Source organism: Staurois parvus, unplaced genomic scaffold (genome assembly GCF_062004578.1).
Source record: "Staurois parvus isolate SC_StPar_1 unplaced genomic scaffold, SC_StPar_1.0 ptg000376l, whole genome shotgun sequence".
Lineage (NCBI taxonomy): Eukaryota > Metazoa > Chordata > Amphibia > Anura > Ranidae > Staurois > Staurois parvus.
In genome coordinates, this window is record NW_028318172.1 from 1,856,465 (window position 1) to 1,882,814 (window position 26,350).

General features: G+C 42.0%; 1 protein-coding gene across 1 annotated transcript in view; it reads left to right on the top strand.

Moving 5' to 3' along the window:
* LOC149456090 (matrix metalloproteinase-23-like) overlaps positions 1 to 26,350 on the top strand; it is a 40,805-nt gene that overhangs the window by 12,461 nt on the left and 1,994 nt on the right. Inside the window, exons 5-7 of the mRNA XM_089685471.1 lie at positions 3,617 to 3,781; positions 7,665 to 7,757; positions 7,866 to 7,986. Coding sequence (XP_089541597.1) covers positions 3,617 to 3,781; positions 7,665 to 7,757; positions 7,866 to 7,986 — 379 coding nt within the window. The remainder of the gene's footprint in view (positions 1 to 3,616; positions 3,782 to 7,664; positions 7,758 to 7,865; positions 7,987 to 26,350) is intronic.

A 26,350-nucleotide genomic window follows, 5' to 3' on the forward strand; every position in this document is an offset into this window, starting at 1 on the left:
AGCACGTTTGAAGTTTGCAAAACAGCACCTGGATGTTCCACAGCACTACTGGCAAAATATACTGTGGACAGATGAAACCAAGATTGAGTTGTTTGGGAAGAACACACAACACTATGTGTGGAGAAAAAAAGGCACAGCACACCAACATCAAAACTTCATCCCCACTGTAAAACATGGCGGAGGGAGCATCATGGTTTGGGGCTGCTTTGCTGCCTCAGGGCCTGGACGGATTGTTGTCATTGATGGGAAAATGAATTCCAGAGTTTATCAAGACATTTTGCAGGAAAACGTACGACCGTCTGTCCGCCAACTGAAGCTCCACAGAGGATGGGTGATGCAACCGGACAATGACCCAAAGCATACAAGTAATTCAACAAAACAATGGCTGCAACAGCACAGAATACGCCTTCTGGAGTGGCCCAGTCAGAGTCCTGACCTCAACCCGATTGAAATGCTGTGGCATGACCTTAAGAGAGCGATTCACACCAGACATCCCAAGAATATTGCTACACTGAAACAGTTTTGTGAAGAGGAGTGGTCCAAAATTACTCCAGATCGTTGTGCAAGTCTGATCTGCAACTACAGGAAACATTTGGTTGAGGTTGTTGCTGCCAAAGGAGGGTCAACCAGTTATTAAGTCCAAAGGTTCACATACTTTTTCCTCCCTGCACTGTGATTGTTTACATGTTATGTGCAATTAAACCATGGCAACATCTAATGTTTGTGTAGTATTATGTTCAGCAGACTGTGTTCTTCTATTGTTGTGACTTAGATGACGTTCAGAGCACATTTTATGCCCAATTCATGCAAAACTCCATGTAATCCCAAGGGGTTCACATACTTTTTCTTGCAACTGTGTGTATATGTATATATATATATATATATATATATGTGATTTTGCGCACCCGTGCCGCCCTGTAGCAATATTTCTGCTATAGGGCGGCGTGGAAGCAGTTACTGTAATAGCAAAAATAACTGTTCAGGAATGTAGTAAAAAACAGAAGCCAAGGTTTGGATGTCAGAGTGGGTAATCAGACTAGCTGGGATGAGGAAACCAGAAGTCAGCGTAGTCAGGAGCAAAAATCAGGAACAGGAATCAGAAGAGAAGTCAGCCAGACAGTACACAGGAACACACTGGAGATCATAGACCACACAAGGGCAAGAAGGAAATGAGCTAAACTGCTAAAATGGCAAAGAGGGCTAGCTGTAGGCTGGACTAATGAGGTAGTTAATGGTATCCAGGTGAGTCACTGTGGAGACGAGAGCTGGTAATTAACCGACAGCTGGGCAGCTTTTGAGCAGTGAAAGAAAAGAGCTGCTTGTTAAGTAGCAGGAGCCCAGCCCTGACAACTGTCTACTATGGGCTTGTTCTACCACATTACTATAGGGCCTACATGTAACCTAGGTGGAAGCTGATGCTGCTAAATATAAAAGCCCAAGCTGTTTTTTTTCTGTATTATTAGGTATGCTAAATACTCATACACATATAAAAATAGTTTTTCAACATAATATTCTAACTGCAACTTAAATTTAATAAAAAGTCATAAGTATAAATCACAATACATTTCTAATAGTAAAGGATCTGATAGTTCAGTTATGGGTGGATCATTTTTCCTGCCATATCATGTAGTTTTGTCTTGGTTGGAATTAGAATGGAATGAATGGATTAATTCAAATTATTCTCCTGTTAAAATGCATCTCTGCTGTTTAAGCAAAAACACTTATAATCAAAATAGGCATACAGATAAATCAACATATGCATAATTGTCTTTTCCCAAAGATAGGCTCTAGAATTACCTTCAGTCTTGTACAGATATGCAGGCTCCTCTCCTGTACTGAAATTGCTTACCCTGATTTCACTGCACCTATCATTTCCTGGCTTTAAGGGCATCAAGCATTATCTAGCCCTTTTTTCCCCAGTATTGCCATCCCTGGTCTTCCTCTTTTTATTCATTAGATTTCCATTTCAGTCATGGAGGCTCATGTGGGGGTTACCTAGAGTAGCCTGCATGCAAATGCACTCTGCATAGAAAACACCCACTTCTCCAGGCGGACATCCACTCATCAAGGCATTTAACTCCTCCCAAGAGCCAGCTCATTGCTTGTATCAGGGATGAGGGCTTTTGAGAGAAGTACTGAGGGAAGGTGCTGTGATGTTTTCAGGAAGCTATGTACAAGTCCCTGCTGACCCCTCACACCAGCCATGATCTGCCTGTATTGCATAGAAAAGCACAAAGATCTAACAATGATATCACTGGGTCAAAAATAGGGTATGTAATAAAAATGGATAATATTTTTGAACATTTCATTAGCATGTGGATGGGGTCAGTGGTAATAGGGAAATTTGACTACATTTCAAATTTAAAGCAGGCCTTCACTCTGAAAATAAACCTCCTTCTTCTTAAATCCCACCTCTGCTACATGAAAATTACCCTCCATATTTTTTTCTTTTTCCCTTTTTTATTTTGCACATCCTGGCCCACCCCTCATCCTTTATTCTTGCCTAGGCAAGAATGAAGTGCTGTGCTTTTAGTGCATAGGCATGTCACATACCAGGAAGCATTGGCTTCCATTCATAGAAGGAGGAGGGGGACAGGCTTAGTGGTGTGTCATTGGGAGGCAGTGGCTTGAACCCAGGGGAGAGAATTGCCTCCTGATGACAGCACAGAGGAAGATGGCAGCATGGATTCTCAGGAGTGACAGTGGAGAGGCAGATTGCAAAAGGACAATGCTGGATCCACTGGGTAGGTAAAGCGTAGTACACACGGCAAGTTCTTTTTCACTCAACCCAGCAGGCTGAAAGAAACAAAAACTGACATTACTGCACTAACATAAACTTAATGTTAGTGCAGCGAACTCCCCTGCTGTTCTATTGTGTTCTGATAGGGGACCACCTCCTGCTAGAGCCCACAGGTCAGCACTCGCAGCAATTGGCTGCAAGCGCTGATCGGATGCCGTTCAGCTGCTGTTTTCAAGCTTGCTTATTTGACAGAAGCTGGTCATGAGATTGGCTTCTGTCAGACAGACAGCTGTACACACAGGCTGAAAGTCGGCTGGTTTTTACTGTAACGGCTGATTTCGGCCAATATTTGGCTCGTGTGTACCTGTGTTAGTATCTGAATTAAGAACACCCCAGCATCATGTAAGCAGGGATTTAAAATAATTAAAGGAGGGAGGAGTGTTTTAGTGGCATTTTTTTTTTAGATGAATAATAGCTTTACAAAAAAGTTTTCACTACACTGCAATACAACAAAATTTAATTACTGCATTGTTTCACTAGCCTTGTGAAGCAGAACCTCTGATTTAGATAAATTTTGTCAGTAGGTAATACATTTCCTTTTGACCCTAGTTTTCTTAATCGTTTTTGACCAAAGCACCAGGACATATAAGGTAAACATGTTGTAAGTGTAATTTACAGCCCTTTATTTTAATCTTTATTAAACCTTCCTATTCCTGAGTGACCATAGGATTGACAAACATTCTGAAGTTTATCACTTTGTGTAAATCTCATTCTCCATATGTTCCTGTTTACTCAATTCATCTATTCGTAGATACTCATCTAAGGGTATAATTTATTTTGTCTGTTTATCACTGCATTTTGTCTGTCTGTCATTAGGTGTATGGTACAATGATCTAGTCCAGGTGGCAGCCCATGAAATTGGCCATGCTCTTGGATTGTGGCACTCAAATGACATTGATGCTCTGATGCATCCTAACGCTACGAGTACAAGGACACGTCACTTGGCACAGGATGATATCTTGGGAATTCAACAGCTCTATGGTAAAGATATTTACTAATGTATATGCACACTTTTTAGTATTGAAATTCAATGGCTCAAAACATGGAATTGTATGCTGCTTCAATAAAATAGAACAAGGAGGACTAAGTTTATCAGTCATATTACAAAAAAAGATACTTCAAATACTGAAAGCCAACCTTTTTTAGCAATAAAACAACCAATTATTCCACCAGTCCCACATTTCAAAGGTTTGTCCCTTTGAAACACTGCTGTTAATCAAAGCCAAAAATACCCTTTTCTGCATATTCAGATTATTATTTGCCATCTATTAAAGCTCCAAAAGGTACCAGTAAATAAAAAGATTTAATATTTACCTTACCCCCTTCTGACCATGGCACCTAGAAAGCAATGTTACACTCCTTCTGGTGAAATTCTGGAGCATACAAAGCACTCCAAATCTCAAAAGATTACACTCTTGCAAAGACCATCTTCTTGTGAGATATGGCCTGGTGAAATCATAGCCAGCGAGGCAATGGACAGGGATATGGTAAATATACAGTTAGGTCCATATATATTTGGACACAGGCACAATTTTAAATTTTTTCAGGTATTAACCAAAACATATTCAAGCTATAGTTCTATAATGGATATGGGCTGAAAGTGCACACTCTCGGGTTTAATTTGAGGGAATGTATATCCAAATTGGAGGAAAGGTTTAGGAATGACAGCTCTTAAGAATAGCCAACCCCCCTTTTTCAAGGGACCAAAAGTAATTGGACAATTGAATCAAAAGATATGATATGTGCAGTTTTACTAAGACATGTCAACATTGCAAAATTGTGCTTGGGCATTTAGAATTGTTTTACCCTTAGGCATGAAGGGGTTAAAATCCATTAATACACTGTCTCACCCTGCTCTGCGCATGCTCGGTTACTCTCCATTTGTAGGCATTTTTAGGCACTGTGGAATCTGTAGAAGCCGATCTGCTGACAGCCTTAAAGAAGAATTAAACCCTCCTATCCTTTACAGCCAAGGAAGCTGCTTCTGTTTAATCTGCAACTGGCATCGTGCTGCATATGTTATGACACCAGCCATTTGATGGTTTGACAGTTTGGTTGAGGACACAGGCAAATGTGACAGCAAGCCTGGTATTACAGGAATGTAACTGTTTTTTGAACCTGTTAATGGGTTTAGTTCCACTTTATGATTTCTTGCTGTTCAGGGACTCTGGGCTTCAGCAAAATGGCAGCCTGCAGCAATAAGAAACAGAAACCAAAGAAGTTTGGTAGCATAAATATTAATGTGGAATGTATGTGCATTGCTAAAGAACATTATTTTTTATCAAGTTGTTATGAGTAAAGTTCTGTTTTAAAGTGGAACTAAATTGTTAAAATGGAACTAAACCCATCAATTTAACAGTTTTAAAAAAGTTACATTCTTGGCATGTGCTAGGAATGTAACTGTTACATTTGCTTGCTCTCTCAACCAAACTGTCAAACCACCAAATGACAGGTGTCATGACTGATGACATGTGCAGCATTATTGCAATTGAAGATCAAGCTAAGATGCCAGCTTCCTTGGCTGAAAACAATAGGAGGGTTGAGTTCCACTTTAATACTCACCTATCCAACAGTCCTGTTCCAGCATCTTCTTCTGAGTGCCTACCTTCGGGCCTCTTCATTGATCGGTGGGGGATGATGTCACTCCTGCACTCAGAGACCAGCCCAGCGCTGTAAGGTGAGCTCCACATCCGTAGCTCAGTTTGAAGAGTCACAGCAGATAGGTAGGGGCATTTTATTGCAGAAAAGGCAGTGCATGTATGTTCTGCAATAAAAGCCTGCCTGCTCGCAGTTTCTTAAAGTGGAACTTCAGTTCTGCTTTAAATTGATGGGTTTAGTTATGCTTCAAAGTGGAAATAAACCAAACGATTTAATTGTTTACCAAACACTTACATTCATGGCATTCTTTGAAGGATAACTGTTACAGTTACTAGTATGCTTAGGTTAACCCTCAACTAAACTGTCAAGTAATAATTGGTGTCATAGCTGATCACATGTACAGCACCATGGTAATGGCAGATCAAACAGGGGCTAAAATGGCAGTTTCTTTTTATGTGAAGAATTCGAGGGCGTGTTCACACCATGCCCACACATGAATCGCACAGGAATGCACTATGTGTTCCTGTGCGATTCACACAGCATGCAAAAGCACTCCTTTTGCGATCTGCAGTGTGTGGCAATACAAAGTTAACACCCCAAATGCAGTTTGCAAACGCAGTGTGTTTGCCAGCACCGGATTGCATGGTGCTTCTGTAATACTTTTGGTGTGGTGCAGTGCAATTTCAGCCCATGCAAAATGAATGGGCTGCAATTGCACCTCACAGAACCGTAAGAGACTCATACAGGAATGCACAGCATGTTCCAGTGCTATTCATGTGTGGGCATGGTGGTCAGTTTATATCCATTTAGCTAAAACCTTTATGCCAAAAGCAAATAAATGGTTCTGTAACTACTTAAAAAAAGCTTCATCTTCCTGCAGTCTTGTTGGGGAGAAATACAGAACGAAAATGTTACAAAAGTTCTCATGCACCTCTTAAAATGCAGTTAGGACCTCCATACTGGCCAAATGGAAAGGTACTCTACCACTTTTCATCAACCAGTGTGCATCTGCAATTACTGAAAATCACAGAATGGATACCCTTACCTCCTCCTATCCACCAGAAAGAAAAATTGTCAGAGAGAAAATCAGGTAGTCTGTCTTGACTCTAACCAGAGAAGCAGAACCTTAAAGTGGAACTTCATCCTAAAAGGGAAGTTCCACTTTATATCCTCCTCCCCCCTCCTCTAACACTTTTGGGTATTTTTTGTGGGGGAGGAAGTGGGTACCTAGCTTTGTTAGGTACCTGTTCCCAATTCCAATAGGATTGCCTAGGTTATGTCACCAGAATTTTGACCCCCTGCCCGCAACCGCTTGGGACACATCACAGGTCCCATGAGGCTGCATGATCATTCACACAGTGCAGCACGGCCTGCACATGCACAGCAAGAAGCCAGCTGTAAAGTTGCAAGGAGGGACAGCTAGCTTCCCAAACTAAATATGCCAGCGCCAGGGACCCAAAGACCAGTGAAGAATCAGCTCAGGTGAGGACAGCACAGGATCCTTGGACAAGTAAGTGTCCTTTTATTAAAAGTTTTATTTTTTTGCAAACACTCTGAAGATCCTCTAACTCCCCTCTGGCTGAAACAGGGAAATTAGGTTGCAGTGTGGTTCAAAATTTGAAGATATTTTGCATGCATGGGTTAGCAGGTTTTTGACAAAGATCAATTTTAAAATCCTGAATTTGAGAAGGTTGCAGATACCACATCAAACAAGACATTAGAAAGATAACAATCGGAGATCATTTTTAATTAAAATATACCCCAGCACAGTCCTGGCAGTAATAGATTATCTTGTTTTATTTTAGGAAGAATCAGTAAAGCTCTCTGCTAAACAAAAAGAGACATGTCTGTGGATTTTGTTAGACAACTGGTAAAATAAAGCTTTATCAGTTAAAAAATGCTGTAAGACATTGGATCATTGCTCCATCTGGTTAGTTATGGTGAGATCAAGAATAAAATCACGTGTGCTAGGTTTTCTACCACCTCTGGGCAACAAGTCTCAAGGGAAAGCTGAGCCGCTGGGACGATGGTGAGCATTATTGTTTCTCAATATAAGGCATTGACCCAGACAATGTTCTCAATGTATAAATGTGCACTCAGACAAGAAACGTTTGTATGTTAATGCAAAACTCATCCATGTTAAGTCTATGCATACTGAAAAGCAATTCCACTTATTTTATGCATACAGAGGATATATCAATGCAAAATAAACTAAAACAAATCATCCTCACATTTTCTAAATCATTTCTATATATTTTTTTTATAGGCTGTTTGGCTGGATCTATATGTCGGCTGCCACAAGTTCATAAAAAGTGTAGTATGCAGAAAACATGTCACCCAAACTGCCATGACTGTAAAGGTGAGGAAATAAAAATATTATGTTGCAAACTTCATTTGCAGAAATGTCAGATGGATAGCTTAAGGTTGTAATGGTGTCATACTGATTCTGGCACTTATTTCCTTTAAGGGACACCTAATCAAAGAACTACATCACACAAGGTCAAAGTGAAGATGCTTTACATTCCCAAGGGTGAATCTGTTACCTTCAATTGTACCCATAACACACCCCAGCCACGGCAGAGAATCAGGTGAGTGTTATTTGAAAGATACTTTTTCTCGTATATCACTAACACTGTGTGCACAATTATTACACAAGTTGTATTTTTGAGTATTTATTTAATTATCAAACAACTACAGTGCTCTCAGTCAATCCAAAGTCTTAATAAATCCCAAAACCTGAATATTTAAGAAAGTGAAAGTGCGGTTTTAGCTTTCTTAGATTATCTGTGTGCACAATTATTGGGCAACTATTAGTGTGCAGAATTATTATGCAACTAAATGAAGAACAACATTTTTCCCATCTCACTTGTTTATTTTCATCTGTTAAAGTGAAAATAGTAAACAATTCAAAATTTACTAATAAACATTTCTGACATTTAAGAAAAAAAAATCAGTGACCAATACAGCCACCCTTCTTTTCAATAACTGTCAACAGATCAAGAAACTGACAGACTCCATGAATGGAAGGCTTATGACAGTTTGACAATCAACTTTTTGTGCAACAGCAACCACAGCCTCCCAGACACTGTTCAGAGAGGTGTACTGTTTTCCTTCACCGTAAATCTCCCATTTAAGAAGGGCCCACAAGTTCTCAGTAGGGTTAAGGTCAGGTGAGGAAGGGAGCCATGTCATCTTTCATCTTTAAGGCCTTCACTGGCAAGCCATGCAGTGGAGTACTTTGATGCATGCAATGGAGCATTGTCCTGCATAAATATCATGGTTGTCTTGAAAGATGCAGACTTTTTTCTGTACCACTGCTTGATAAGTGTCGTCTAAAAACTGGCAGTAGGTTTGGGAGTTGATTTTGAGTCCATCTTCAACCCAAAAAAGTCCAACTAGCTCATCTTTAATAAAACCAGCCCATACCAGTACTCACCTCCCCCTTGCTGGCATCTGAATAGAAGTAGGGATCTGTGCCTGTTACTGATCCAGCCACGATCCATCCATCTGGTCTGTCAAGAGTCACTCTCATTTCATCAGACCATAAAACCTTTGAAAAATCTGTCTTCAGACATTTCTTAGCACAGTCTTGACATTGTAATTTATGGTCTTGACATTGTAATTTATGTGTCTTGTTCAGTGGTGGTCAGTTTCAGTCTTACTTACCTCGGCCATGTCTCTGAGCTCTGAACACCTTGTACTTCTGGGCACTCCAGGTAGGTTGCAGTTCTGCAATATGACAGCACTGGAGGATAACGGGTTCCTGGTAGCTTCACATTTGATTCTTCTCAAATCTTTGGCAGTTAATTTGTGTCCTTTTTTTCCTCAACATGTTTCTTGCGACCCTGTTGACTATTTGCAACAAAATGTTTGGTTCTTTGCGCACGCCCCAATAACTTAACAATTTCAAGAGTGCTGCATCCCTCTGAAAGACTTTTTAAAATTTTGGACTTTGAGTCAGTTAAATCTCTGTTTTGTATATTTCTGACTCTTGGACGACGTCAATGGACATATGTAAATATTAATATAAATTCAAAAGGGGGGGGGAGAGAGAGGAGCAGCTATCTAATCCTTAGAAACCAAGGATAATACATGGCAAATATATTAGAAAAGCACTCCTCAAAATGTTCGTCTTATAGCATAAAAATGCAGACCATATATAGCAAAAAATCTTAATGTGCAACAAAACTATTGTGCAAAAAATATTTTCTAACCATCAAACATATATATATATATATATATATATATATACATACAGTGGGGATCGAAAGTTTGGGCACCCCAGCTAAAAATTTGTATTAATGTGCATAAAGAAGCCAAGGAAAGATGGGAAAATCTCCAAAAGGCATCAAATTACAGATTAGACATTCTATAATATGTCAACAAAAGTTGATTTTATTTCCATCATTTACACTTTCAAAATAACAGAAAACAAAAAAATGGCACCTGCAAAAGTTTGGGCACCCTGCCGAATTTATAGCATGCGCTGCCAACTTTGCCAAGCTGAGACCTGCCAGTGTCATGGATTGCTCTCAATCATCGTCTGGGAAGACCAGGTGATGTCAGTCTCAAAGGTTTTAAATGCCCAGACTCATCTGACCTTGCCCCAACAATCAGCACCATGGGTTCTTCTAAGCAGTTGTCTAGAAAACTGAAACTGAAAATAGTTGACGCTCACAAAGCTGGAGAAGGCTATAAGAAGATAGCAAAGCGTTTTCAGATGTCAATATCCTCTCTTCGGAATGTAATTAAGAAATGGCAGTCATCAGGAACAGTGGAAGTTAAAGCAAGATCTGGAAGACCAAGAAAAATATCAAACAGAACAGCTCGCAGGATTGTGAGAAAAACAATGCAAAACCCACGTTTGACTGCACGATTCCTCCAGAAAGATTTGGCAGACACTGGAGTTGTGGTACACTATTCCACTATAAAGAGATACTTGTACAAATATGGTCTTCATGGAAGAGTCATCAGAAGAAAACCTCTTCTACGTCCTCACCACAAAAATCATCGTTTGAACTTTGCAAATGAACATATAGACAAGCCTGGTGCATTTTGGAAACAAGTTCTGTGGACCGATGAGGTTAAAATTGAACTTTTTGGGCGGAATGAGCAAAGGTACGTTTGGAGAAGAAGGGGCACATAATTTAATGAAAAGAACCTCTGTCCAACTGTCAAGCATGGGGTTGGATCAATCATGCTTTGGGGTTGTGTTGCAGCCAGTGGCACAGGGAACATCTCATGAGTAGAAGGAAAAATGGATTCAATAAAATTTCAGCAAATTTTGGATGGTAACTTGATGCCATCTGTGAAAAAGCTGAAGTTAAAGAGAGGATGGCTTCTACAAATGGATAATGATCCTAAACACACCTCAAAATCCACGGGGGATCACATCAAGAGGCGTAAACTGAAGGTTTTGCCATGGCCTTCACAATCTCCTGACCTCAACACCTCTCCTTCTCCTCAAGGACCTCTCCTTCTCCACAATCTCTCCCGGTGTTGGCTCCTCTCCAGATTCTGGGAAGGAGAATTGGTAATACTCTGAAAGGCAGTTTGCTAAAATTCTTGCAATGTATATACCTGACTTAGAGAGGATTTGTTTATTTTACATAAACAGAGCTTTTTTTTAGAGTTGTCTATAGACAGCCAAGAGACTGAGACCCCGACAAGCCAGGTGGGCATGGTTTTTCTCTAGATTCGTGTTCCATATTACCTATAGACCTGAAGCCAAGAACACTAAACCAGATGCATTGTCACGCATGTTTGATGATCCTAAGCAGTCACCTTCCTCAGATACCTTCTTGTCAGTTGGGAATTTTTTATTGTTGGAGGCAGACGTCATTACCCAGATTAAGCAGGCATCTGTAGGTGCCTCCTCACCTCTGGAAGTTCCCCTGTTGGCCAAGGAAGGATTGCTATGGTGGGAGGATAACATATTTGTGCCTGGAGAACTTTAGTGGTGCTGGATTTGTACCATGACCACCCACTAACAGAGCATTTTGGAATCCACAAAATTACTGATTTGGTGCAACGCCTGTTCTGGTGGCTTGACCTGGCCAAGGATTGTAAATCATATGTGAATTTTTGTGTCAAGTGTACCTGTAGCAAGAGCAGCAGAAACAAGGCATGGGGTTTGCTCAGGCCCCTTCCAATCCCTGATAGACCATGGAGTATGATTGCCATGGATTTTATCGTGGAACTTCCATCTTTGGAAGGATACGCTACTATCTTTGTGGTAGTTGACCAATTCTCCAAGATGGCCCATTTTCTGCCCATAAAGGGTACACCTTCTACATCAGAAACAGCAAAAGTCTATGTTAAGGAGATAGTTCGACTACATGGTACCCCTATCAACATTGTATCTGATGGAGGGGTCCAGTTCACATCCCGATTCTGGAGGGCGCTCTGCGAGACCCTAAAAATTTAACTTTAATTCTCATCTGCATACCACCCACAATGGGCAGACAGAGAGAATAAATCAAACCCTGGAGAAATATATCACATCTTTCTCTCAGGATGATTGGGTATCCCTATTGCCCTTGGCCGAGTTTGCCTACAATAAACGCCATCCACTCAGCAACTAAGCAATCCCTTTTTTTTCAAATTATGGATTTCATCCATCATTTCTTTCCAATGAGCTGCCTGAATCTGCAATTCCAGCTGTCCAAGACACCGTGAATTTTTTTCAGCAGAACAATAGGATCCTACAAAAAACCATAGCCAAAGCACAGGAGGACAATCTTTGACAGGAGACAAAGGGGTGAATTAATTCTGGAACCCGAAGAACGGGTCTGGTTATCCACAACCAATTTAAGATTGGCATGCCTGATAAAGAAGCTAGGACCTAGATTCAAAAGACCCTTTCCTGTCAAGAAAAGAATTAATAATGTCTCTTATGAACTTGTGCTGCCTGATTCTTTGAAGGTTCATCCTGTATTTCATGTCTCAGCAAACACAAATGCTCCTGCGCTTGGGGATGGACTCGATGCAGGCTACAACCACATTAAGAATGTCCTGGAACATGCACACCTTGCTGCCCTCAAATAGACCGGGGGAATCCAAATATACTGAATGAGGAAAGAACAAACAGAGGGCGCACAGGCCTAGTGCATTACCATAAAAAATGTTTAATAAAAAATAAAGTAGGTGTTGTACTCACAAACGACAATAAAGTCAAGGCACATCATAAAGAACAGCTGGGTCAACACCGCGCTGAGTAACAGTCTGCAATAGGGAGTGTAGACATCCAATAGGCTGACGCGTTTCGAGGACTTTCCTCTTCCTCAGATATTTCATGCCTCCCTGCTGAAACCCATAGTCTCCGATCCTTTTCCAGGTCACAATACAGGTCCCCCAGAACCAGTAATCGTTGATGGAATATGAGGTGAAGACCATCCTGGACTGCAGGAAAAGAAGGAACCAGGTACAATACTTGATTAAGTGGAAGAGGTATGGGGCAGAAGAGAACTCTTGGGAGCCAGAGACTAATGTTCAAGCCAAGGAATTAATTCCGGCATTTTTCTGCAGGCATCCTGAAAAACGTGCCCAGTTGGGCATCTGGAGGCTGCCCATAAGGAGGGGGCAGTGTCAGGGAATGCGCATATCTATGCGCGGGCGCAGAACTCCTGTTGGCTCTGCTCATGGTCGGTTGGCAGAATGCGCGTGCGTGATCGCGCGCACAGCTGCACGCGGGTGCGCATGCATGATGGCGCATTGGCGCCAGGCGGGCTATTTAAGCTGGGCTGAGGCCTTGCATCAATTCCGTTTGGTCTTTACTCCTGAGCATCTGTGTATCCTGCTACCCGTTATCCTATCTGTCATTGACCTTGCTAGAACGCTGCCTGCATCGACCCCTGGCCTGCCCTCTGGACTATTCTTCTGCCTGCCGATTCTGTTTTACCTTGCCTGCTAGTTGCTGACCCAGACCGCCTGACCTTGCGTACTCTGATCCTGCACCTAAACTGGCTTACCCCTGCCAGTATCCTGCAGCTGCACGTCTGCCTGAGCATCAGCTGCCAAGCCATTCCTGCACATCTGCCTGAGCACCAGCTGCCAAGCAATTCCTGCACCTCTGCCAGTGTGCCATCCTCCAGCAGCTCCTGCAGTCCTGACGCACATCAACCCGCGGAGGTTCTACCAGGCACTCGTGTGCCTCTGTGCTCCGGCGCTCCCTGTTACTTTACAAGGGCCCCTGAGCCAGAGCTACAAGGGAGGCCCTCCTCTGCATCTCAGGTTCTACCATCAGGTATGTGACAGAAACTGAGTGCCCCCTTGTTTCAGGATGTATGTCAGTCATTGTGCTGTTTAACTTCACCAGGACAGATCCACCCTTGATGAGGTGACTGAGGGCTAGGACATCCTGAAATTCCATCCTTAATTCCAGGATGCTGGACACGATTTTGGACCCTTGAAAAAGGCCATTGGTCCTGACCTCACTGCTAATGAATTAGGGCTCTCTAACTATTTTGCTGGTGTCTTACTGCATCACCAGCCACTAGGCCATTAAATGGGAATTACATTGCAGAAGATTCTGCATCTCCAACCACAAGTTTAGGCTCGCTTTCAAACATGGCGTAATCCATATCTTCTGACCTAGGCCCTCTGACTGCTACCAGTCCAGAAACCCGACTTGAAAGGGGATGGGAGTTCAACTGAGCCTACCTGACCTGCTGGAGCGAGGTTATTTATGCAGCCCAGTCTGAGACATGAAGGATGAAAGCTCTCCCAAATATCTCCTAAAATGAATGCCTTGAATGACCATCTGTCCATCACCAAAGCTGTACATTTGTCCAAAAAGGACCAAGTGCCCATAAGACATGTATGGATAGCACAATCCCCAAAATACCAGAAAGCATCCTGACATGAAGCTCTTTCCTGACTTCTGATTATGTGCTGGCTTATTCTTTGACTCCCATCCAGAAATGCAGAAGCTACTCTCTCCTGGAGTAAGCATGGAAACTGACTCTTGAACGTCAGCCTCCTTTAATTCAACAGATGTTTATCTGGAGGCAGGAAGCCAAAATGACCACTATTAATTTAGGCTTCACCTTCTAAGAGCAAGAACAATATGGTGATTGAGTACATTCTTGAAGACCACAGCATCTTCTAATGGTAAAGTCACATATCTGGCCAGTCCCATAAGGGACACACTGACCAAAGGGGTGATTTAAACCCCTTGACATCCTGCTGTGACAACATGCTCCAATCTTGTAGAACGAGTACTTAATTCAGCCACCATAAAGGAATTGTCAAGCTGTCCTCTGGAGGCACCTGAAATACTTCCACAGCTTTACTTCTATTTAATCATTTCATTAACCTTACAAAAGGAGGAGTCAAAAACCTGGAAAAAGGTCATCCTCATCTTCTTGTTCAGAAGGGACTGAAGAGGATTGATTGGCTTGAGAAGGCTCTGAGACCAGTTATAATGGCTCTAAAAGAAAGAATGGACATTGCCAGAGTAGATGGCCCTTGCAGAAGGTTAATTCAGCAATTCCGTTAGAGTGTCTTGAACATATGCTTAATTAATTGTAACAAATTAGTCACCATCATCCTAATCACTGTCTACTTGAAGAAAGCAGGAATAATACAGTCATGTTCTTTGAATTAATCTGGAAAGGGTTGATTTGCCTGAGAAGGGTCTGAACCGGTTGATGGACAGAATTATCGACCCCTTCACAAGATGAGTGCAAGCAACTCCTTTAGAAAGTATTGACCACATGGTCAATGAATGTGATAACTTGTTAGGTGTCAACTTCTTTATTCTTGGCTGTTTGAACCAGCAGGGCTGGTCATGCTCATCTGACTCTTATGGAAGAGCAGAAGAGGATTGTTTGCCAGGAAGGCCAGGAGACTGCTCATTGATACAATAGATAACCCCTTCCCAGTGTGAGTGGAAACACTCCTTTAGAGTGTATTAGCCTCATGTGACAACCTGTTAGATGTCATTTTTATCCTTGGTTGCTTGAACAAAGCAATATTTATGCAGCCATGTCCAACCACATCATCCTCTTTAGAAATTCTCAAGAGGGCTGTTTTGCCTGTGAAGGCTAGGCTGCTTCTCATTGCCAAAGCAGATAACCCTTTCAAAGGGTAAGTGGAAACCACTCCTTTAGAGTGTATTGACAATGTGTTTGAGTGTGACATCCTGTTAGGTGTCATCATCTCTGTCCCTGGCTGCTTAACCCAGCAGGATACATACAGTCATGCCTGTATGCATCTTTCTGTTCATAGAGTCTGAAAAGGCTGCCTTGCCTGGCACGGCTATGTGACTTCTAACTGCCAGAACATATAACCCTTTCACAGGATGAGTGGAAACAACTCCTTTTGAGTGAACTGGCTACTTGTTTAATGAAGGCGACATCATCCTCATTTCTGGTCGCTTGACCAAAGCAAGATTCATACCATCATGTTCATGTTCATCCGTCTCTTTCCCTCTGAAGAGGCTGTTTTTCCAGGGAAGGCTGAGGCTGCTCATTGCTAGAACATATAACCCCTTTACAGGGTGAGTGAAACATCTACATTCATGTTCATCATACAGTCATATTCATCTGCGTCTACTATTTGAAAAGTATGAAGAAGGTTGTTTTGCTTGGGAAAGCTCTGAGACTGCTCATTGCCAGACTAGATAATCCTTTCACAGGGTTTTTCCTGCCACTTAACAAGCAGCTAAAAAAAAAAATAATAATAATGTAATGAAGTAGAAAATAGATGCTTAGTAACAAACCCTAAAGGGTTAACAACAGCTAGATGGAAGTTGATACTGCAGCTTCCAACCACAGCCAGATTTCACCAAGTGGTTAATGAACCAAACTTTGCCCTGCCAGAGAGCAAGAGATAATAAAAATGTTTCCTTAAGAAGAGCAACAAAAAGGTAGGAATCTGCAACAGAATTACAATAAAATTCTGCAATGTACACAAACCATCCAAGGGAATTGTGATCATCACCTTCTTTTTTTTTGAGAAACTGGAGAGCACAAACAAGCACTAACTTTAACTGACAATTGCGCGGTCATGCAATGCTGCACCCACATGAAATTTACGTCCTTTTTTTCCACACTAATTGAGCTTTCTTTTGGTTGCCGGTGCGGTTTTTATTTTTGGCACTATAAAAGACTGACGATTTTGAGAAAAAAAAAACAATATTTTTGACTTTTTGTTATTAACCACTTGCCCTGCAGAGAATTTACCCCCCCCCCCTTAATGACCAGGCCTCTTTTTGCTACTCGGCGCTGCACTAATTTAACGGATAACTGCGTGGTCATGCAATGCTGTACCGAAACAAAATTTACGTCCTTTTTTTCACACAAATAGGGCTTTCTTTTGTTGGTATTTGATCACCTGTGCACTTTTTTATTTTTCGCGCTATAAACAAAAAAAGACCAAAAATTTTGAAGAAAAATGATATTTTTTTTACTTTCGGCTATAAAAAATATATAGTAAACTCAAAGTTAGTTATAAATTTAGGCCAAAATGTGTTCTGCTACATGTTTTTGTTAAAAAAAATCCTAATAAGTGTATATTGATTGCTTTGTGTGAAAGTTATAGCGTCTACAAACTATGGTATAGATACTGCAATTTACGGCATTTTTTTGCTATATAGCGCTGCACTAGTTTAACGGGTAATTGTGCGGTCATGCAATATGGTACATAAATGAAATTGTCCTTTTTTAAAATTTTGTCATAAATTTAGACCAAAATGTATTCTGCTACATGTTTTTTGCTTAAAAAATCCCAATAAGTGTATATGTATTGCTTTGTGTGAAAGTTATAGCATCTACAAACTATGGTATAGATAATGAAATTTACACAGCTTTTACTTCGTAAAAGTAGACACCCTAAGATATCTGCTGAGAGGCATATTGAGTCCATGGAAGATTTATTTTTTCCACAAGTTTCTAGAAAATGACAAACTTTTTTTTTTTTTTACACAAAGTTTTCATTTAAATGATTTATTTCTTGCACAAGCCATTGGTATATGTGGAATTACACCCCAAAATACATTCTGCTACTTCTATGGGGATACCACATGTGTGAGACGTTTTGGGAGCCTAGCCACATACAGGAGTTTGAAATCCAATGGCCACTTTGAAACCCCGAAGGTGCGTAACTTCATCACTACCTATCACAGTTTCGAACACCCTGAAATGTCAGGATAGCACCAAACCCCCCAAAATGATCTACTTTTGGAAAGTAGACACCCCAAGGAGTTTAAAAAGAGGCATGGTGAGTATTTTGCAGATCTAATTTTTTCTCACAAGGTTTTGAAATATAAAAAAAGAAAAGAAGAATGTTTTTGTTTTTTTTTCTTCATTTTCCAACAACTTGTGGCAACAAACGAGATCTGCAAAATACTCACCATGCTTCTTATCAAATTCCTTGGGGTGTGTACTTTCCAAAAAGGGGTCATTTGGGGGGTTTGATGCTATCCTGGTATTTCAGGCCTCCAAAACTGTGATAGGTAGTCAGGAAGTGTAAGGAAATGTAAAGACCTTTAAAAGCCTGAAGATGCTTATTGGATTTTGGGGTCCTGTACTTGGCTAGACTGCCAAAACGTCTCTCACATGTGGTACCTCCATGCTAGGGAGAAGTAGCAGAATGTATTTTGGGGAGTAATTCCACATATACCCATGGCATGTGTGAGCAGTAAATCATTTAAGTGACAATTTTGTGTAAAAAAATAAATACATTTTTTTTTGTCATTTTCCAAAAACTTGTGGTAAAAAAATAAATTCTTCTATTGATTCAACATGCCTCTCAGCAAATAGGTTGGGGTGTCTACTTTCCAAAGAGGGGTCGTTTTGGGGGGTGAGGGCATCTTATGCCCAGCACTAGAAGTTTATGCCACACATCATTCACTCTGACACTTTTTGGTCACATACAATAAAATCAGTATTTTTTACTAGGAAATTCATTTAAACCCCCAAACATTATATATTTTTTTTTAAAGCAGACACCCTAGTGAATAAAATGGTGAGTGCTACAATTTTTTATGTCACATAATACTTGCGCAGCGATTTTTCAAATGCAAATTAAAAAAAAAAGACACTTTTTTTTACTTTTAATGCACAAAAACACAATATTATTATGGCCAATTATTTGGTAAGATATAAAAGATGATGGTATGCCGAGTAAATAGATACAAAACATGACATGATGTAAAACTGCACATGCCCCGTGCAATGGCGACAAACTGCATACATTTTTAATATCCATAGGCAATGTTTTAAAAACCTTTACAAGCTACCATTTTAGATTTACAAAAGAGGTCTAGTGTTAGAATTACTGCCCTTGATCTGACGTTCACGGCGATACCTCACATGCACGGTGCAACCGCTGTTTACATACCGGCACAGGGTCAATGCTTGCACACACAGGTGTGTGCGCGTGGGGGGGGGGGGGGGGGGGGCGCAAAGTTGTTTTTTTTTTTTTTTTTTTTAAGTTATTTTGATTTTTTAAATTGTTTTTACACTGTCCCTTTCATTTTTTTTTTTTTTGATCACTTGTAATGCTATCACAGGGAACGCAAATATCCCCTATAACTTCAATGGGCATTGTCATATATTCTTTTTTGAGAATTCTGGGGTCTATCAGACTCTAGATCTCTCCTCTGCCCTTACATTATCCAATCAAACCAAGATCAGTGTGATCAGATGCTTTCCCAATTTACAAATGGTGCTGTTTATATCCTGCAAAACTGAAATTATGAAATGCTCATAGCTTCCGAATTCTTAGATTATAGAGATGATTGGCACCATTCTGGTCTCCAATCAGCTCTATAGTGAGCTGGCAGAAACACTGGCTGTATTCTCAAGTTACCGCGATGGCACAGGACTGCCCGAGAAGGCCGTGGAAGGCAGCGGGGGCATCATCTCCAGCTGTTTGTAAAAGCAATCCTGCAGCTAATTAGCCACTAGGATTGCTTTTACATGAAAGCCGATCGACGGCTGAAAGAAACGATACCAGGATGATGCCTGCAGCTGTAGGCATAATCCTGGTACAACCATTCAAAGTCCAAGGATGTACCAGTACATCGCTGATCCTTGTTGGGTATATATGCTATGATGATTTTTTTTTTTTTTGTATGCAGCCTGTGAACTGAATGAAAAAAAGAGAAGAAATTTCTGCCAGAAAAAGTGTGTGGTATGCCCACCATTAGAATATACCGCCCTGCATCCACCCACTTCTAATGGTGGGCACACACGGTGCCACATGTGCCAGTTCCAAGATTGCACAAATGTCTAAATACTGGCACGCTTGAATAAAAATTGTCCACGTATAAGTGGTACCCCATATGGAAAAAGGATGACACCAAGTCCCAAACTATCTTGCCACTGCTCCCCATGTAGTCTGGGCATCCGAGGGGCTCCACGTGACTATCTATCTTTTCCCTCGTAAATCCAAAACTTATATGTATAGCCTGTTGCCCTCTCACGGGTCTTATACATCTTGACCCCATATCTGGCACGCTTGCTGGGGAGAAATTGTTTGAATGCAAGGTAGCCAGAAAAAGTAATGAGGGACTCAGCAACACAGATTTTTTTGCTGGGGAGAATAGACATCTGCAAATGTTTGGTTAAGGTGATTTGCGAGGGGCTGAATTTTGTGGAGTCGGTCAAATTCAGGGTCACCCCGAGGACGACAGAGGGTATTGTCGTTGAAATGCATAAAACACATTATACTCTCATATCTATGCCTGGCCATGGTAGCAGAGAACACAGCCATATCATGAATCGGGTCTGTGGATCAATACAACCGCAATTCATTTTTTTTTAGTAATGCCCATCTTGAGGGTTAGGCCCCAAAAAAATGTCAATTCGGAAAGCATAATCGGTTTCCTTGCGAATAGTCAGGCAAGGTTTGAATTTGGGTTGGTGGAGATAAATTGTTGTGCATATAAATGCTTTGATCCACAATCAATGCATACAGATATTCCATGAAAAACAGCTCCAAAAATCAAGGGGAGTAGTTAAATTTGCTGTTTCCACCTGAATTCCGGGTTGGGCAGTGAATGGGGGAAGTACGGGTGCTGCAGAATTTGTGGGCTGCCAATCGGGATTTGCAAGCACATCCAGAAAGATACTAGGGGCTCTACGGGCCTCTGTGTGAATTCTTGGCGGCTGTGGGACACTATACTAATGGCACTGGGCAGAAAGGGGTTAACATCTGGGGCGATCAAAGGGTTAACTGTGTGCTGGGTGTGTTTTACTATTGGGCTGTGTCTGTGTGTTTCACTGTAAGCACAATGCACAGCCATTCAAAGCAGTGTGCATGAGCTGACAGGGAGGAGAACGGTTTTGTTTACTAACAGTTCTCCCCCCCCCCCCCCCCGTCGGAGATCCTCAGCAATCACCAGGTGGCAGAGAGTAATCACCGCCCGGGACCCAGTGATCGACAGTGGCCACGAATGGAGGCTTGGGTAGGATGCGCATCCCCTACCCAGAAATGCATGCGTGATATTGTGCACCCGTGCCGCCCTGTTGCAGTATATCTGCTATAGGGTGGACAGGAAGAGGTCAATGTCATGTGTGAACAGACAAAGTATTACTTTGTGCACCTGTTATGCAGAGTAGTACCTCTGGAGGAGCTCAGGGTATGCACAACAGCTGCAGGGAGCAAGACACAACAATACCTAGCAATGCAGCATTTATTTGGATTATTTGCCATCCGACTGTAAACTCTGGCACTGTGCGGGTGTGTTTACCTAGGGAAGTCTCTGCTGATACCACTACCCATTTCACATGGACCCAGAGGACCCCAGACAAGGCTTTTAGCCATGAAAAAAGCTGCCCCGAGGACCAGCAGTGGGGCTCCCTGGCTTATGGGTCATTTAGCCGCTACACCAGGGTCCGCATTCAGCTGAAACCCATACACATGGATGGACAGCCAGTCTTTTAGACCAGCCAGGTAGAGGAGCACGCCTACTGTAGGTCCTGCACATGGGAGGAAAAAGAGGAATGCCTAGGCCGCAGGTGGGCTCAAATTTATGAGGTAGCTCCTGAAAGCATGGGGGGTGGGGCCCTTACCCAGCTGTGCTGACATGGAGCTGTCAGGAAAATAGGGTTTATCAATGAAAAGGTCAAATGGTGCAATTAAATACTTAAAGAAAAGGATGTTACAAAGACATAAAGAGAACAATAACGCAACAGAGAAATGAAAGGTGGTGAAAATGGAGAATACTTGGAAAAGTCCTGGTTTTAGCAGAGTCCAATTGTCCAAGCAAAACCTTGCCATGACTCTCTTAGGTGTTCCTTGGTTGATGTTAAAAGGAGAGCTCCGTCATCCGGTTTAAGGGATGGGTGCTGGGAGGTCATCACGTTTATGAACAAGTCCCAAATACTGTTTTATACTATTATTATTATCTTCCAACATCTGCAGGTTATTTTCTAGAAATTGGCAGATTATTATTCAGAATTATATTTTGTATCCAAGGATACCAAACACAGCGTACCTTGGAGGAATTTCTCACCCATGAGGCAGGAGACTGCTTTCTCCTTTTTTGTATGTGCTAACATAGTCCTGTATGACCTTGATTTACTCGGTATGATATTTCCCATTCAAATATATACCTAATATTAATGTGTCCTGTTCCTGTTGGATTTTAGAAATTGTGTATGGATTGTTAAGTTGTGGAATAGACGTTTTATGGCATTCCTAGAGCTTTAATGACTTTACATGTCATTTGTGACAGGCTTGACTGAGTTATTATTTTTTTAGGATAGGTCAGAGGGAAGACTTTTTCATGGTGCGTGCAAACAGACATCCTGCAAGTTTGTTTGCTGTGTTCTGTTGTCCCTGATTGAGATAAGAGGCTCTTCTGAAGTTTGTTAAAAGTTATGGCTACAAATTCCATAGTTTGCAGGAGGAGGGAGGAAGTTCAATCACTGCTCATGAAAACAAAATGGCTGAGTCTTTAACAAGCTGGCTGTCGCCTACACCTTCCATGTCCCTATCAGGGGCAGACTGACCATTTGGAAACTCGGGCACTGCTCGAGGGCCCAGGGTCAGTAGGGGGCCCCATGAGATGCCCCTGGTACCTTTTTCATAGACTTTTTTTAGTTTGGGCAAGAACACAGGGGCCCCATGATCCCCTATTGCCCGGGGGCCCCATGGGTTGTCAGTACGCCCCTGGTCCCTATTGCGCACAATAATTACACCACCTGCTCTGGATGCTGAGGAATTTGGTGGACTTTGACCTTTCACAGAGGGTCTAGTCATGGAGTACTGAAGTGGAGAAAGGAAAGGGACATTTAACCAATAGAGAGGGAGATGGCTTTGCAGTCTGCTCCTTAGGCTCACACCCCAGAATGTAAAATGAGCTGTGGATACACAGCTCAGCTTACAGTGACCGGCCTGATCCCTGTGTGTCAGAATGACTAACTCCTTTGCATCAGGAGAAGTGACTTCATTTTGCACTGGCCAATGAAGATAGTTGCTTTCGCAGTAGATCTCTATGGTGCTTGGGGGCACACTGGATCTCACATCCCAAGCCCCAGGAGCATATCCAAAGCTCTATCCAGCAATACTGGAACTTCAACGAAGGGAACTCTTCTTCAGGTGTGACCTGGGACATCTTTAAGGCATCAAGCTCTATACATCTCCCTTATCTCAGCAAGATGCTCTCATCAGATTTCCACCACACAATCCCTACAAAGGGAGACTGATGAAAGGACGAATCGGTATGCCTACTCTCCTACCCCTGATAATGTGTACATGACGTTACAAAAACGGTAGACATAGCTGGACAGGGCTTAAACAGACCGTGGCCACCACTCACCTCCCACTGTGTGGCTATGCCCAAAGCAGGGCTGACAAGAGGAGCGCCAGTGACGTCTCCAGTTACAGGTAGGAAGCCCAGCCGAGGACACACAGACACCTCCTAGGCCGGCCGCTGCACACAACCGCATTGAAGGGACAACGGTAGCCTCTCTCCTTCACCCCACGGCACACCGTTACAGCTGTTTCTTTTCTGGGTGAGCTGTCTCTTTGCTGGATGGCCTTTCTCTTTGCTGGATCAGCTGTCTCTTTGCGGGGCAGGATGTCTCTTTGCTGAAAGGGCTGTCTCTTTGCTGGATGGGCTGTCTCATTGCTAAATGGGCTCTTTGCTGGGTGGGATGTCGCTTTGCTGGGCGGGATGTCGCTTTGATGGGATGTATCTTTGCTTGACGGGCTGTCTCTTTACTGGTTGAGCTGTCTCTTAGCTCAATCAGTAAAGAAACAGCCCATCCAGCAAAGAGACAGCTCAACCAGTAAAGAGACAGCCCATCCAGCAGTCTCTGCTGGATGAGCTGGGCAGGATGTCTATTTGATGGATGGACTCTCTCTTTGCTGGATGAGCTGTCTCTTTGCTGGATTGGGCCATCTGTTTGAATATATAGGGGGCACTGTGATTAGATCTCTAGGGGCACTGTAATATAAAGGGGACTGTGCTGTAAAGGGGCACTGTAATCAATACAGTGCCCCTTTACAGTGCAGTCCCCTTTATATCACAGTGCTCCTTTACATTACAGCATGGAGGACTGACTCCGTGACTCCACGATAATTCCATCACCAACTGCCCTGCGATTGCCCCCCCCCCACACCTCCCCGGAAAAATTGGCTGTTCAGTCTAAAATGCCCAGGCCTATTTTGTGTCTCAGTCCAGGCCTGATACTAACCTACTCAAAGTGAAAGTATTACTCACATATATGTACTTATTTTGTAGTTCCCCAACGGTGGATCCCTAAATCCTTCTTTATCCAGCTTAATCAACCTTTTCTTCCTTTCTTTGGGGACCCCAATCTCCACACTATAAATTCGCTACCCTTCCGTCCCCTCCCCTCCAAGGGGGACTTGGCATGCCAGACCTTCATAAGTACTTCCTTGCCACATAATTAGTCTTAGCACGATAGTGGTTATGTCCTGACATCACTTACTCTTGACCCATGTAAGAAGCTACCACTAGAATGCTTGGAATTTGGGTCTGAGTCTTAAATCCCCACCTATGCCTCCCTCTCCCAAACACCCCCCCTCTGGCATAATCCATCCCCGACTCACTTTTTCCCACTTCCTGACCCTCACGGCAGGGCAAAATACAAAATTAAATCCATAGCCAATATTGTGATATAAGGCAGCTTCCTCTCCTTTGAAAGCCTTGCTGAAAAATAAAATCTCCCTGCCCAGTATCAATTGAGATATCTGCAGATTGCACATGCCTTCAGATTTCAATTTTCAGAGGGTTAAGTCAACCTGGTCCAATCTGTCATGGATGCTGTAATCCAAGAAGACAGCCTTTTGAAACCAACCTCCACTTTATATCAACTCCTATTGTCTCTCAACATCCCCAAGCTTTCCAATGTTAAAAGAGAAGTATGGGGCACTGAAAAAACAAATGCTCATCTATACTCATCTAGGTGGATGCGGCATAGGATATTCCCAACCTCGATTAAGATGACTGGAAGGAGATTTGGGATAGACCATTTAAACAACTTGTATCCTTCAGAGATTGACTACTTCAATTCAAAATGGTGCATCGTGTATACTTTATGCCACATAGGCTCCATAAGCTTAACTCAGCAACCCCTTCCTCTTGTTAGTGCTGTGTCCAGCTGGCAGGGGATTTCTCTCAGATATTTTGGACTTGCCAAACCAGCTCTTACTATTGGAATTAACTTGTGGGCATTGTTAATGCCGTTGCGCAAACCTCTTTCACAGCCTCACACAGAATCTGTTTGCCTGGTTGACGATCTGGTTCCCATGAATACAGGATGAACACTCCTCAGCTTGCTATTATGCTACACCAGAAACGTCATTGCACTACGCTGTAAAAAGTCCCCCCCCCTTCTGTCCACTTCTGGAAGCATGTGTACTCTGCTTGAAAATGAAAGGTTTTTGTGGCTGTGGGTGTAGTTGCCAACATCCCTATTTTATCACATTAATTGAAATCCCTTTTCCATGGGATTTTAAAGGCAACCATACAACAAACTGTATATATTTTTGTAAAAACATTATTTTATTAGCTTATTCAAACCCTTGAAATGACAAAAAGTCAATAAACTTTGATGAAGCCATGTGACCCAGTGGCACATTGCATAGGGGAGGGGCTCCAATGTCAGGATGCTTAAAGCAACATACAGCAAGTATTCATCAATATTGGAAAACTTTACTGTGGATTCAAATCTCAACATTTTAATGCGGTTTTAACTTGTAACACATGTGAGTACACTATTATATTTAATAAATTATGTTTTAAAGAGGATAAGGCACTTTATTCTTTTATTACATTCCATGGCCTTTACACCTATGGAGAAAAATCCCTAAGGAAGCAAGGAGACCCCCTAGTGTGAAGAGGGATATTCCTCTCCATCCATTCATCCCAGGGAAAGAGGGATAATCCCATCCATTTACCACTAAGTCCTATTAAAGGGACACAAGCCTATTATGATCTCACTTAACGGTCTGTCATATACACTAGGTGAGAGCACAATCGGTGAAGGTACATAATATTTTTTATGATTGGTGAACTGCACGGTTAATATTTCGCATCACAGCACTAGAAGAAGTGTCAAGGTCACGGACTTAATAGGGACATGTTTGCAGCAGTAATATAATGCAGAGATATTGATATGCATTCTTTTGATGCTGGACTGTTATTTATTTAATATTCATTTATTCACAATTTTGCAAATGGTAGTGGAGTGCGACACCATTTCTGATTTTATTTTATACAAAAAATGTTATAACTCTGTGGAGAACATGGATATGTGAGGCAATGTATATAAAAATTCCTCTTAAAGTTTTTTTACTTTTTGTCATTTCAAGGGTTTGAATAATCTAATAAAAGAATGTTTTTACAAAAATATATACAGTTTAGTGAACTCTGCTTTGCCTCTTTACCAGGATGCTTACACAAGTAGTGGTTGCTCAAAATAATCTCCAAAGTATGGCACGTTGGCATCGAAGAGCCCTTCACAGCTA